This window comes from Sus scrofa, chromosome 14, assembly GCF_054392235.1.
Source record: "Sus scrofa isolate SSC_HxYL_T2T_F1_AM1 chromosome 14, Sscrofa_HxYL_maternal_Yorkshire_Landrace_v2.0, whole genome shotgun sequence".
Taxonomy (NCBI): domain Eukaryota; kingdom Metazoa; phylum Chordata; class Mammalia; order Artiodactyla; family Suidae; genus Sus; species Sus scrofa.
Window position 1 is genome coordinate 112,253,175 of NC_139396.1, and position 14,825 is coordinate 112,267,999.

Sequence of the window (14,825 nt, forward strand, 5' to 3'; positions counted from 1 at the left end):
AGAGATGAAAAATGAAAACAAAATACTTTCCAGGAATGTGCAATTAAGGCAATTAAAAAAAATAACAACCTGTATTTACACCAATTATAGTAGGGTTAATAATCAATACACTGAATCATACATGCTTGTGGTAGGCAAAGTATGGTTCTTTTAACTGTGAAATTCATTTGCTAGAAAATTCCAAATGTACAGAAAAAATACACATTCAACCTGATTCTTGGGGATATTTGCCAAATCACTTAATACACATGTAGAAGTATCCTGACTTTGTTAAATCAATTTGATCTATAAGTTGGGTATTCCTTTTGCTAGCACAACACTGATACTATTTCATAATAAGCAATCACTTTAGAGAAGATGAAGAGTTGCCAATAAATATTGTCTTTATTTACTTTTTCATAGTTAATTTTCATTTGGGAGAAGCAATAAACAGAGTAGCCATCTCTCCAGGCTATAAAATGTCTACAAAAATTACTAGAGAGATTCACATTTGAACTACGCTCTAGTTCTGTCCAGTTTGGCAACCCAACCAAAACACCTCACACCTTTAGGATTCAGCTTTCCTAGGTTTAGTGGGATAAAATAACTGCTACCTTTGTCCCCTCCACCCCAAGAGAAAAATGAATTAAAACTATAATAAAAGCTCTCCGAGAGGAAATATAAAAAGCCTGGTAGTGGTAGACATCTAGGACACATCTTGCACAAGGTTAGGGTATGGCTGACAGCTGAATCTACAGAGGAGACTAAACATAACCGTCTCGAGAAAAGAAGTTCGAATCATGCACCCAACTACAAGTGATAATGCAAGAGACAGAAAGAAGCTATTTAATGGTTTAACTTCCTATATGCATTGAAGAAGCCTTCCTAAAGTACTGTGTTAAGTAAATCCCAGGAAGAATAAGACTGCATTCGTGGGGCTCAGTATTTACATTATCATGGAGACGCACCCAGGCCTTGTAGGCTCCAGGCATGCCTTGATCACGCAGCATCCGGTTATCTGCAGCCCTAGGCCACTTCACATAGGAAACACAGTCAGTTTCCAATAGCAACTCAATCCTGAAGGTGTTTGCTTATATCTTCTCTTTTGATATCAGAATGACATCTACAGAAAATACTTAGACGTACCTTCGGCCAGCTCAAAAGTATCATACCCTTAGGCATAATATAAGACACTAAGAAAATCATCTCTACACAGTTTTCTACTTCAACATAGAAGTAACCCCCCCCATAGTGATTTTAATAGGCAACTCTTCTTAATGAATCTGCCTTAAGAAATTAGAGGTTTGGCTCCTTAAAACTGCTAAGAACAAAAAAAAAAAAAAAAACAACAACGATGTAAATGGCTTTTAAATGTATTGCTTTCAGTCTGCTGAGATAGGTCCACATAGATTCATCAGTTTACAAACATACCCAATGCACACTTTAGTCAATTTATTATCATCTAATTTTAATGAACAGCATGTGGCTAAAATTTCATTTGACAGTATCTGTACTTGCAATAAATTGCTGCAAGTACCTTAAGGGCCCACAGGTAACTACCATGTAATTCCTAAAATATTAATTTGTACACAATGGCTTGACGACAATATAAAGGGAAGAACACATGGCACATACTTAAAAAGCTTTTTGAACAGAAAACCCGGCATTTTAAAACCTTCATCAAATTCAGCATCGCTTTCCTCAGAATCGTCTTCAAGCTTCAAACATTTCTCTTTGTCCTGCAGCCTCAGTTTATTCCATCTCCTACCATGAAAACAAAAATCATATTTTCATTATTTTAGTTCCCAACCAGATTAAAATAGATAATTCTAAGTAATGCATAGGAAAAAACAAAGTAGGATGGCCTTTCAAGCTTTCTACTGACATCATTACCCAAAATACTGATATTTAAAAAAAAAAAAAAAAGACAATTGATTCTCTTTTCCTTCCTCCTCAAATTCAATTCTTATTTGAATTATTATAGCTGCTCTAGAAATATTTCTGTAAGGTCTCATTTCATTATCAAAACTACTCGCTCCTCTCCTGGCATACCCTAAGGGAAAATTTCTCTGCTAGTTCCTAAGATATATGAACTTAATTCTAGAAAAGATTCAGTGAAAATTTCAATATAACTAAATTTATAGATACTAACTGATCTATAGATACTACCTCCAAAATGACAATGTAAGAAAAAATCGATTTTATTTATAATTACTATTTCTGTGCTAAAGATATGATGGTCGTGGAATAAAACAGCACAATATCTTAAACATAAAGCCAATTTTTCATCAAAATTACTATATGTTAGATTCATATATTGATTACTTAATTGGAGGGAGGCATCCGCAATATAAAAGTACTGATAGTTATACCACTGAGAAAAAAAATGCGTTCACTAAATAAAATCCAAGTTACAAATTTCATAATATGATGCTTTTCAAACACGAAATAAGATAAACATTTATATTTCAGAAGACTGACGCCATATATGTATAACAGAAGAAATATCTAAAGATGTGAAAGTGTTAGCAACATGCCAAGATTGTTGGAAAGGTGCAGCCATCTAACTAGATTAATTTTGCACCCACATAACTGTAAGGAACATTGACATCAAGAGTGGTGGTGGGGGGGTGTCAATAGCTTCACATTTCTAGTCACTTCCAAACTAAAAGGATGGCTTTTTTAGTATGCATGATGCAACTGACACTGAATTTCACAAAATGGTGGAAATGAAATAACGCTGATAAATGCTTTCAAAGTAAAAAACTCACAGGAAGGGAAGGAGAACAGTAACACGAATAAGAAGGTATTTATCTTCCACTGACTATGCAGGAATAATAGGGAAAGTGTGAGGGAAGATCGAGGAGAAAATGGAAGCATAACACTGCACAGGCTGCCTGGTTGTAGGAATGGTACGTTTTCTAGCACCAATTACCAAACCAGCACAGAGGCCAAACACCAGGGCGACAGGCGACCCCGTGCAGGAGCTACTAGAGGACCTTAAAGCACATCCTCTGATAAATTCTTGCCTTGTTGAAAATTTCAACCCTTCAACATAACAAAAGAAAAAGCTAGTTGAGGTTTAATTGTGATCAGTAAGAAAGAACTAGTTGGTGATCTGAAACTGCTTTAGGGAATTAAGAGAACCTATAAATAAGCAATGTTGGTGATTTCCAAAAAACATCCAAGAGAAGAGGTACGATATGGCCAGGTCTAAGGAAACAGCTGTCATATATACCCATAAGGTTTAATATGCGACAATCTTTTTATGTAAAAAAATTAATGACCTTTTTGTGCTTAACCTCTGAAGGCAATCTCTTCCTCTTTTTTTTTTTTTTTTTGGTCTTTTTGCCATTTCTTGGGCTGCTCCTGCAGCACAAGGAAGTTCCCAGGCTAGGGGTCTAATCAGAGCTATAGCCACCGGCCTACGCCAGAGCCACAGCAACGCAGGATCCGAGCCGCATCTGTGACCTATACCACAGCTCACGGCAACCCACTGAGCAAGGCCAGGGATCAAACCCACAACTTCGTGGTTCTTAGTCGGATTCGTTAACCACTGAGCCACGACAGGAACTCCTATTTGTATTTTTCTTTCTTAAAAATCATCACCATGCAATTAATGAAATGAAGTACCTCCAAGTGGCTGTAACAGTCTTTGCTACTCTTCTAAGTTTCTCATTGCCTACAAATTTAATATAATAGTATACAGTAGTGGTTCTCGACCAAGGGCAATCTGGCCATCCTCCTTGGGCAACCCCTGCCCACCCCCTCACACCTACCCCAGGGTAATGTGACAATGTCTGGAGATGTATCTGGTTATTACAACTGCTGCGAGGGTGGGGGGACACACTACTACTACTTAGCAGGTGGAGGCCAGGATGCTGCTAAACATCATACAATGTCCAAGACAGTCCTCCACAACAAAATGTTACATGGTCTCAAATGCCAATAATGCCAAAGCTTTCTCTCCTTGTGGAAAAATCACAAAAACTACCCCAGCCACTTAAAAATACTTCAATATTTTGACAGGAAGAAAAAGAAAAACACCAGAAGATGCTGACTTCATTAAGTGTGGCACAACAAAGTCAAATAGTTTACATAAAGAGTATCATACATTAAAATTCATTGATAAATGACAGCTATTTCCTTAGACTTAGCCAGTTAGTCTTTGTGGCTATTAAATCTACCACCACATCACTCTGCTTCATCAGGGTTTCACCTTCCCCCATCTCCCTTCCTCCCTCCTAAAATATACAGGCACCATGTTGCCACAGAACACACAGCACCTAGGAAACCACAGAAGCCACTACAGAAATGATTGCATTCCAGTGCCTTCCGATTCATAAAGAAAGATGAAAAGAGACGAATGTTTATTTCACTTGGCTAAAAGATGACTGAAGGTGGTGGGGAAAAATCATTATTGCCTACAAGTATTTGTATCACTGTGAAGACAAATCGCCCCAGTAGAATCATATACGCATATTAAAGACAGAGAATACCAGGGTTAGAAAACCACAGCATGTGTAGTACAGGCTGAGAGATCCTTCTGTTATATACAGCAGTAATTCTATCCCATCCCAGATGCCACCAGGGTCTTCAAGTTGATTTCTTTACTGTGCTTACTTGCTGGTCCTATAGCCTGGCGGGCTGAGTGATATGTCCGGCCAGCAGGTGTAAAAGGGGACTCTGTGCTATGAATAAAGTGGGTCTGACACATGCAATGAGCACAGGCCCAAACTCACAGACACAGACAGCTCTGGAATCAAATCCCACCTGTTATGTATTAGCATTTTAGCCCTCAGCGAGTAACTTAACCTCTTTGGCCTCTAAGTTTCCTCAGCTCTGGAAGGAAGAAGAAGGATGAAGAAGGAGATGGGAAGACAAAGAGCATCTACTTCGCTGGATTTGGGGGAGGATTAAACAGATGCCACAGGTAAAGCACTTAGCCAAGAACATAAAAGTGTTCAATGAATTAATATTCTGTTATATACTACGGTACTTACTGACTGAAAACCTCACACAACCCTGAGTGAACTATTACTATGTTCACTTAGAAAGAAAGAGGCATTATATAGTCCCATACAAGCTGCCTGTGATAACGCAACGCACCACAAACGTTTGACAGAATTCCTGAACATGTACATTTGAACAAACTGTGACAGTCTGTCAAATGGATGCTCAGTAAATTATAATGAGTAATATCATCACTCAATATCATAAGTAAAGACACCTAGGCATTAGATGGTATCTGCTGGAAGAGCTCCATTCGAAAGTTCTATAACATATTTGTAAACAGTAAATTGTCATGAAGTATGGCCAACCTTTATACAATAGTAACAAAAAGATAGCCACAGAATGACATAAAATTAGTTGGGGGTGGGCCAAAATTAAGATTTGGGCCCAAGGGATCTGAAATCTTAAAAACTAGAACTAGCAATGACTTCAAGATGTCTAAATTCTGTTATTTCTTTTTTTTTTTTTTTTTTTTTTGTCTTTTTGCTATTTTTTGGGCCGCTCCTGCGGCATATGGAGGTTCCCAGGCTAGGGGTTGAATTGGAGCTGTAGCCACCGGCCTACGCCAGGGCCATAGCAATGCGGGATCCGAGCCACGTCTGCAACCTACACCACAGCTCACAGCAATGCCGGATTGTTAACCCACTGAGCAAGGGCAGGGACCGAACCCGCAACCTCATGGTTCCTAGTCGGATTCGTTAACCACTGCGCCACGACGGGAACTCCTAAATTCTGTTATTTCAATAAAGAAGCTTGGAGTTCCCTTCATGGCTCAGCAGTTAATGAACCCAACTAGGATCCATGAGGTTGCAGGTTCGATTCCCGGCCTCGCTCAGTGTGTTAAGGATGTGGCGTTGCTGTGAGCTGTGGTATAGGTTGCATAGGCGGCTTGGGTCCTGTGTTGCTGTGGCTATGGCGTAGGCTGGCAGCTGTAGCTACAATTCAGCCCCTAACCTGGGAACTTCCATATGCCTCAAGTGCAGCCCTAAAAAGCGAAAGCAAGCAAGCAAGCAAGCAAGCAAGCAAGCTAGATAACTGACCTTAAAAGTGGGAGAGGGCAGTAAGAAATCCAATATTTACATTTTTTGGAAAAGAAATAACTTCTTCATGTTTTCTATCCTCTCATTTTAAAAGAGCCACACACGTAAGAGTCACAGCTGCAGCCACATAAAACCAAGCGGGCCTGGTGTGCACTGGCAGGGCTGCCAACTCCCCACACGACTGCCACACTCAGCCCGCTGCTGACTCTGCTGGCAGCGAGTCAGAGGAGAACCCAGCAATAACATAAACTTACAATTCCAATCAGATGCAGGCAGGGAAAATGCTCCTTGGCTTTGCCACATTCACGCAGGAATGAGGACCTGGCCCAGGCTGTGGGGCCTGGGGCTGATATTGCAATAATGATCTATCAGGAGTACTCGGACCCAGGGCCAGACTGCAAGCAACACGGTGCAGCACATGCAGCTGAACGGCACCAGGCACAATACTTCCTTCAGGTGTAACAGTATTTCCTTCTGATGTAACCTACCGGCATGCCCTGTCCATGGAACCCTGAGAATACACCTCAGAAGTTAGTTTATTGTCAAAGGGGAATTTCCAGCATTCCAAAGATGTTCAAAAGCCTAAGCAGGAAAGCCCAGCTGGCTGCCATGATGCCATACCTCACAGCCTCCTCATCTATGTGCGTCTGCAAGCCCTATAGTGGCCCAAACCTCCCCCACCACCCACCTAACACCCCCCACATACCTGTGGACCCTTCAGACCTCTGCCCAAGTAGCACCTGTGGAAGAAGAAGCCTTCCCTGACCTCCATCCAGTCCTCCAGGTGCCTGCCCAACCCACAGCACCTTGGGCACATGTGGTGTCTCCACAAGAATGTTAGCATCTACTCGAGTGTGAGCATCATCTGAAATCCATATCTGTCTCCCTTTTAGACTGGGGGCCACTTGAGGTCAGAGACTGTCTTGGTCATTTTCATTTCTCTGGAGACTAGTATAATGCCTGCCTTCCCAGAGGCTTGATAAATGCTGATGGAATGAATGAATGAGGTTCAGAATTTAGGGATAAGGATGACACCAGGGATAGAGAAGCACTGCCTAAAAACGGTTCCTCAGAAATGGGTCCAGGAAATGTTCTAGTCTATATTCTCCACAGCCGACCTCCTGCTGCCTTTCCTACCCCTTCTGCATGCCTGACTTTAAAGTACCACTCCAAGCTATAGTCACTGCATAAACATAGCTAGGGGCCGCTACCAAGAATGAGGCATGGCAAAGGGGGACTGCAAACTCAGAGATTTTTAATTTAGAATTTTATAAAGAGGGGGGAAAGGAAAGGACGGTAAGCTCATTGCAGAGAATGACAAAATTTTGCAAGTTACTTCCAAGTCCTGACTTCTGTTTTTCAGGTTTCTCAGCAGATTCGCTTTGCAACAAGACTGGGTTTTGCACACCAGCTGAGGGGAAGAAATCAGGAATCCTGAGTTTGGGTCCAAGCCTCCCTAGGACCAGGTGGGAAAAGCTGGGCAAAAGATTCAACTTTTTATGAAAGAATTCATCTTCTAGCAGAGGAAAAAAAAGAAGTTTTACTAGCCCTAAACTAGATTCACATTACTAGAAAGGAAATGTTTCTAGTGTTCCCACTTTCATCTTTTTCTTTAATCCATACATGTAATAGTCACAGCTGCAACCAAATAAAATGAAGTGACTGTTATTTGCTGGGAGGTTTTCTATCTCCTACAGTCCCTCAGACTCCGGTGGCAGCCGTTAGAGGAGAACTCAGGGGAAAAAAGGCGCACATGTAAGATACCCGCTGAGAAAGGAAACTGGATGCAGGCAGAGAGCTACATGACAGGTCTATAACAAATAAGAGGAGGTCCAAACTTCAGAAACAGCAGGTGACACCACTGCATTTGTCTCTGTGACCACAAAATGAGCCAAATAATAGGTTCTTATAGGACTAAAGGAGACAACACATGTACTATATACCCTTTGGAAACTTTTTAATACTACACATGTCAGTTACCACCTTGTAATTATTGGCAGGAGATTATACCAAAAAGTAAAGTTGAGAAATTTTAGTTAACTGTAGGTTAAATACAAATGAAAAGTAACAAATGTCAAAACACCTATTATAATCTTGGGTAGGCAGGAGGTTAAGTGCAGCCCCAAGTCTAGAAGGCTGCCAGGCCTGTACTATTAGCCAAGATCGAGGTTATCACAGTTGCTCTGAGCAACACGTCCCACAAACAGTGCAGGAAGGAGTGTGGAAATCAAGCCTTATAAGGCACAAGAGAAGGATCCACAGCACTGACCTCAGAACAGAAAGAACTGTAAGAAGGCAAAGTTCTTGACCTACCCACACTCAGAGCCAATGAGCAGACTGTGAGGCTGGAAGAATGCCCCCCTGGGTAGATGTCTAGTGCCCCCTAGTGCATTCGAAGGAGAAATAATTTTTTATTTCTCCCCAATTAGTGATAATGTACTTAGAGTCACATAGAAATTTAGTCAGTAAGTGGACCTTAATCATATTTTTTAAAAAGTACGAAAGGTTAAGAAAAAGCTAGCATCAACCAAACTACGTTTATAAGAGCTAATGAGTTGGAGGTGGATATTAACACCAATTGTAAAAGTGCTTTTTACCTTGGAAAAGAGGTCACCTCTTCGTATTTATCAATATTTATACAGGCTCTTCTTCATGGTTCTCAGAGACCCTCTTACTGGCTTGATGGAATCTTTATAGTAAATGTTTTACCTAGTGGGCATTGAAATAGTAAGACCAGTGAATATGTATTGAATGTCTGATGTTTGCCCAATATCTTAGGTGTTTACCTTTCACCCTTGAAGAAGGTAATGGTAAGATCCCCGTTTTACAGGTGCAAAGATAGACAAGATCTCATAGCTACTAGGTGGGACTTGGGCATCCTGATTCCCTGGCCTGTGACTTCTAACCCCTATGTCTCCTTAGGTATCAATGGCTAGCTCTGGACATGCTGCGTTTTGAAATTATTTATACATACGTATTATGTATGTGGTTTTTTTTTTAATTTAGAGTCGAAGTAATAACAAGGAATAGTTACTGATGAGCCCTGTGTGCTGGGCACTGTTTTAAGTATTTATATGAGTTGAATAAGTTCATCCTTACAACCCTGAGACACATACTATTCCTAGTCCCAGTTAAAGAAAGGCAGGCAGGGAGAGGCAGAGTAGCCTACCAGAGATCACCAATGTGAGGCTTCAAACCCAGGGTCTGTGCTCCTCACTGTTGCATAATCTTGCCTCTCAAAAAGCATTTTCAAACTTCCTAAAACCACCCCCATCCTCATAGTACCAGCCAAAAGGTCAATAATCACCTCTTTAAATGCTATACAATGAAAACAACTGTACCAGAGCAAATCAAATGCTAAAGTGTCAATTCAAATTTGTCTCAGAAAATATCAGTGCTAAGGCCTGAGGGGGGAGATGGCCTCCATGTCTGTACAAGAGCATGGTCCTTCCCCACCCTGATTCCAGGCATGGCGAGTCAAAACTCACTTGCCGCCGGACACCTGCCGACTTTTCCAAGTTAACAGTAAGCTCAGCATGGCAGTTCTTGTGACTACACATAATCTGGGCTGCACAAAAACATAAGATACACTTAATACCAGACAAACCAATATACAGGCAGACCTCAGAGCTACTACAGGTTCTGTTCCAGACCACTGCCACAAAGTGAATATTGCAAGAGAACTAGTCACGTGAAGTTTGTGGTTTCCCAGTGCATGTAAAAGTTATGTTTACACAGTACTGTAATCTATTAAGTGTGCAATGTTATGTCTTTAAAAAGCAATGTACATACCTTAATTAAAAAATACTTTATGGCTAAAAAAAATGCTAACCATTACCTAAGGCTTCGGAGAGTCATAATCTTTCTGCAAGAGTAACATCAAAGATCACCAATCACAGATCACCACAACAATTATAGTAATAACGAAAATGTTTGAAATATTGTGAGAATTACAAATAGGATCGAGATACAAAGTGAGCATCTGCTATGGGAAAAATGGCAAAGACAGACTTGCTTGAGGCAGTGTTGCCAGAAAGCTTCAATTTTTAAAAATCACAGTATCTGTGAAATGTGATTAAACAAAACGATAAAAGGAGGTGTGCCTATACTCAAATGCCTACACCAATCCACACAAAAGGCAAAGTATACCTATTAATAGGAATTGCAATAGGATCTTAGTAGCCTGAGATCATGTATTGATAAAATGAACACACCCTCCTGAAAATTTCAAGGAAGTCACATATTTTGCTGCTTGAAATTCACAACTGACCTTACAGCTCTGTTTTCATTTTTACATCACAAGGGCCACCGAGATCTATGGCGACTATGAGGGGAAAAGTCACACATCATACAGTTAAATCATTCTTAATACAGGGTGAAATTCAAATCTTGGGATCATGCTCCACTTACTGCAATATCCATGCAAGAAATTCTACAACAGAAGCACAGTGAGTACAATCTGATTTTTAAAAATACATTCAAGGCACCAAGCTGGGTATTTAATATAGTTTGCATTTCTGTAGTGCAATAGGTTTTCTATTTCAGACAGCCAAGAATCCCTTACAGATTAGTCTAATTTGCTAAATTGAGATACTCGGTGTTTTACTTTTCTTATCTGCCTTTTTATGGTCTATCTGGGCAGACTTAATTGGCACATCTGAGCAGATGAAATACCCTCAGTTAGGAGTCCAGATCTCACTGAGTAAATTAAGACTGATGCAAACAATTATGCACTGGAGCTGAGGATGAGAGGTGTGTGCAGAGCATGAAGCAGAATTAGTCTCCATTTGTGTCTCAGCTTCATCATTTAAAAGAAGCCAAGATGCTCTCTAAGAAAACTCCTTAAGGGAGTTAACTTTTTCTTCTCTCTTTAAAATACAGATTCCTAGAAGAGAAAAAAAAAAAAAAAAAAAAGAACACAGGTTTATTTTTTGAGAAAGAAATTAACTCCCAGAAACTGATAACAAGAACAATCTTTAAATAATTTAGGTTTCTGGATCAAATCTAGACTAAACTTTAATTAAATTTTTTTTAGAGATACCTGGGTCTTTTTAAAAAAATGTATAAACAAATCAAGGTCTACAGAGTAATCTGGCCTTTGCCTAAGTGTGACCTCAATCCATGCAAAGATCCAATTGCAGGATAAACATGGGACAAGAGCAGTGCAAAGGGAAGGGCTCTAGGCAAAGGATGAAAAGAGGCTCCATGAGAACAGCAGAATGGAGACAGAGCAGCTGGTGTGTGGTTCGAGGACACAGGGCCTGTAGCAGCATTTCAAGCAAGGCATGGGACCACAGGAAAGTGGCACTGGTGCCCATCAAGTGACAGGAGGAATCAGTCACTGAGGCCATGGTCTTCTGAGTCCACTGCATCTGTCCATGCTGACAGACCACCCTGTCTTGACTCAAACCATCAGCAGACCTCTTGCCCTTCCTCAGGCCTCTCCACTTACTGCTATCCTGGGCAGCTGACTTCAGCTTTCTCGCTTTAGTTTCTATCTCCTATGGTGTGTGAAGCCTGAACCAATGACCCACACAAAGTGAAGCACTGCCAGGTGGTGAGCACTCGGTGTCAGCTCTCTTTGTTCTCATACAACCTTCTCCCATCCCCCATGGATGCCACCCCTGGTTGGGACCAAATTTCCAAATTCAAGAGACTTTTTTCAATGTTTATCCCCCTTGGCTTGACCCCTCTCAGCATATGAAAATACTGACGATGCATATATACAGCCAGACCCTCCAAATTAGGATCCAACTCTCCCCTGGCCACAGAAGCCTCAATGCTCAAGGGAGAGGGCAAGGAAAATACTGTTTTCCCAGATGATCAAGCCTTGCAGAGGCTTAAAAGATATTTTGTACGATTTACACAATACATGGACCCATCCAATCTTTTTAACTCGGAGTTATTCACATTAAATAAAGTAAAATATGAGACAGACAGAAAAGCTTCTAAGGTCAAAAATGTGCTAAAAACGAGTTGCATCAACAGGCCTCATGACTAAGATTCAAGTTACACCACACCATGAGGCAAATTCTATTCCCATCCACACCAGACTTGTCAGGTTTTCCAGACTCACCCCCAATCTCTCTAAATTATCCAGTTGGCTTCAGTTGGGATTTAGTTTTCCAGTCCAGGGAGGTAGCAGCAGCTATGTCCTGATTTTTGGCACCACCTTGTGGCCATATCTACATATTGCCCATTCTACCCAATTCTATAAATGAGAGGAAACTGACATTTACACAACCCTGTCCTGACTTCAAATCCCAGCTCTTACACAGGGAGATGATGGGCCAGCTGATCAACTGGAAAGGACCAAGATAAACCGTCTGTACAGCCTACTATAATTATAACAATGGAAAGATACATACACAGGGGATCAAAGACTGGAATGAAATGTAGAAAAATAACCAAAAAAATAACCCCAGAGGTGTGAGTAATTGTTTAATCTTAATATGATCTTAATATTATCATAGTTTCGCTATTTTAACCCAAGGAATTCTCAGAAATGAAAGGTGGGGGTTACAGTGTGGAATGCCTTCAAACTATTTGGAAGTACCAACTCAAGTCAATGTCAAGCTGTGATCTCAGGGGCTTGGCCCGAAGTGCCAGATAATCTGAGGCACCACCTACTGAAGAGCCTGTTTCTGAAGTCTACTGTGTTTCACTGACTGAGGACTGGAGTGGGGCGGTGGGGGGGGGGGCACTGATTTATTCCAGCAGCAATACCAAGCTAACTTTGGGCTACAGCTGAGCTTACATTCTCAAACCTGAACACCCCTACCAACAATTCTAACCTCCTCCATTTCCTAAATGGGAACAAGGTTTCCTAGGATGATGAAGAATGCCACCAACCTCATCTCAGAATTAGTGGGAGCTCAGTCAAAGCACAAGTGTGGTGCCTTCCCTTCTAGGCGGAGCCTCAGAGATGCCCCCCAGGTGATTCTGAAGCACACACTCTCATAAGAACCAGATGGTGTATTACATACAGCACTGAGCTGAATAAACTGATCCCTAAGTTCCTTCTCAGGCCCTCTCTTATGTAAACACACTTGTGCAGGGTACACAAAAGAGGATTTTAGGGAAAATCATATACAAACTGAATCTGCTAAAAGCTATAGCCTCATAAAGGAAAAGGGTATATAAAAATCAACTTCTATACAAGTAGTTCCCAAATTTGACAGTACATCAGAATCATCTGGGAAAGCCTTTTTAAATTACCGCCTGGCAGCCCCATGTACACTTCTTGTAGCAGTACCCCCATGGTGGGACTCCCAGTGATTCGGCAGAATGAGCCTATGGCCTGGGGGGTCTTTGCTTTATAAAAGTCTATGCTCATTGCCAAGGAAATACAGCTGTTAGGTTAGCACTTAAACACCAATGGCTGGCAAATGGAAATAGAAGGACGAGCTTCAGGGTATGGGTTTAAGTCAAATTATAAACACTCACCCTGGTCATACCAGCAGGAGACAGCACTTATTTGGATTGCATCCTCTCACTTAGGGTGTCACTGACCTATCCTCCAAGTCTGACCCAAGCAGTGCTCACCGCTGCTGGGGAAATAGGCAAGAGTTGGTGACATTTTTTTGTGTTGTATCTCAAGGTCGGCAAACAGCTGGCATGAATGCTGCCGCTTCCCCCTGCTGACCCCGTGCCATGGTAGACATCACCAAGGAACTGGCACTCCTTCCCAGGGCAGGCAAAGGCCGCAGTATCCCCTGAAGAGATTACCACTGCCCAAGGTGGGAGGTGGCTGGCAAGGCGAGGGCTCGTGCCCTCCCTGTCCTAAAGTGGACAGCTCAGAAACCAGACCTCTCTGCAGACCACAGACACCACACCAATAGCCAAGGGAATCCAAATGAGACCCCTGAGGAAACAAAGTGCCTCCAAAGTAGGTATTTCCCTGTTCAATGATGCACTTGAAGTTTGGGAGTTTTTAACCTGCATCCTAAGTCCACCTCAACATATCTGAACTACATACCAGACCCTGTGCTGGGATGAACCTCCTCCACAAAATCTTCCCCATATACTTCAGTTCAATTTCATTCTTCCCTTCACACTGGTTAGGTCCTATTTATGCCCACATCCCCTAAAAGAGAGCCAATTCCTTGCAGGAAGCCCTAGAGGCCAGTCCTAGAATGGAGATGCACATTCATGCAGTGAGAGCAGAGACAAGCAATGAGGTTGACCTCATATCTGAACTAGGAAATGAATCAATGACACTGAGGGAACCAGGACTGTCTACCTCTGATGACCTGGCAGGGAAAGGTGCACAAATGAAACATTTGGTCTTCTAGGCCACTCTGGGCTGCCCAGGCTGTCTGGACTGGATGAGCTAAGTATGTACTCACCATGGACACATGTCACTCAACACTGTGTTATTTCTATTAAGTGTTTGGCTCCTGGAGCTCCCAGACCCTCACTTTCTAAAGCAGCAATGGATTTTAAGGAAGACCTTGCAACTAAGAGCCATACTCTAGTGGAAATTTAAGCACCACAAAACTAAGATAAAAAACAATGGATGCTTTGTAAGATCTGTTAGCACTGACATGAATAAGAACCGACAGAATATTTGCTTCTAAGAAGTGGCTCATCCATCATGGTACATTATCAGAGGTATGAAAATCAGGGAACACCACTAAGGAGACAGCCTCCAAATGTAATCGGATGGAGAAGAAAGCAGGATAAAAATGTGGGAAAGGCAAAATACACAGGCAGTTTAAAAGATGGTTAAAATTTCCAAGACTGATCTGAAGCCTTGAGCTAAGTCAAAGAAAACAGGACCACAGATGCTAT

At 41.5% G+C, this 14,825-nt stretch overlaps 1 protein-coding gene across 5 annotated transcripts in view; it reads right to left on the reverse strand.

The window, feature by feature from the left end:
* ERCC6 (ERCC excision repair 6, chromatin remodeling factor) overlaps window positions 1-14,825 on the reverse strand; it is a 77,123-nt gene that overhangs the window by 43,749 nt on the left and 18,549 nt on the right. For 4 of the 5 annotated variants that reach the window (XR_014827504.1, XM_084996497.1, XM_084996495.1 and 1 more), the window contains one exon: window positions 1,615-1,743. Coding sequence is in view for 4 of the 5 variants with exons in the window: in XM_084996495.1 (XP_084852621.1) it covers window positions 1,615-1,743 (129 nt within the window). In the remaining variant the exon portion in view is untranslated. Of the gene's footprint in view, window positions 1-1,614; window positions 1,744-8,629; window positions 8,737-14,825 lie in introns of those variants that run through there. The other variant, XM_084996498.1, reaches the window with a different exon arrangement.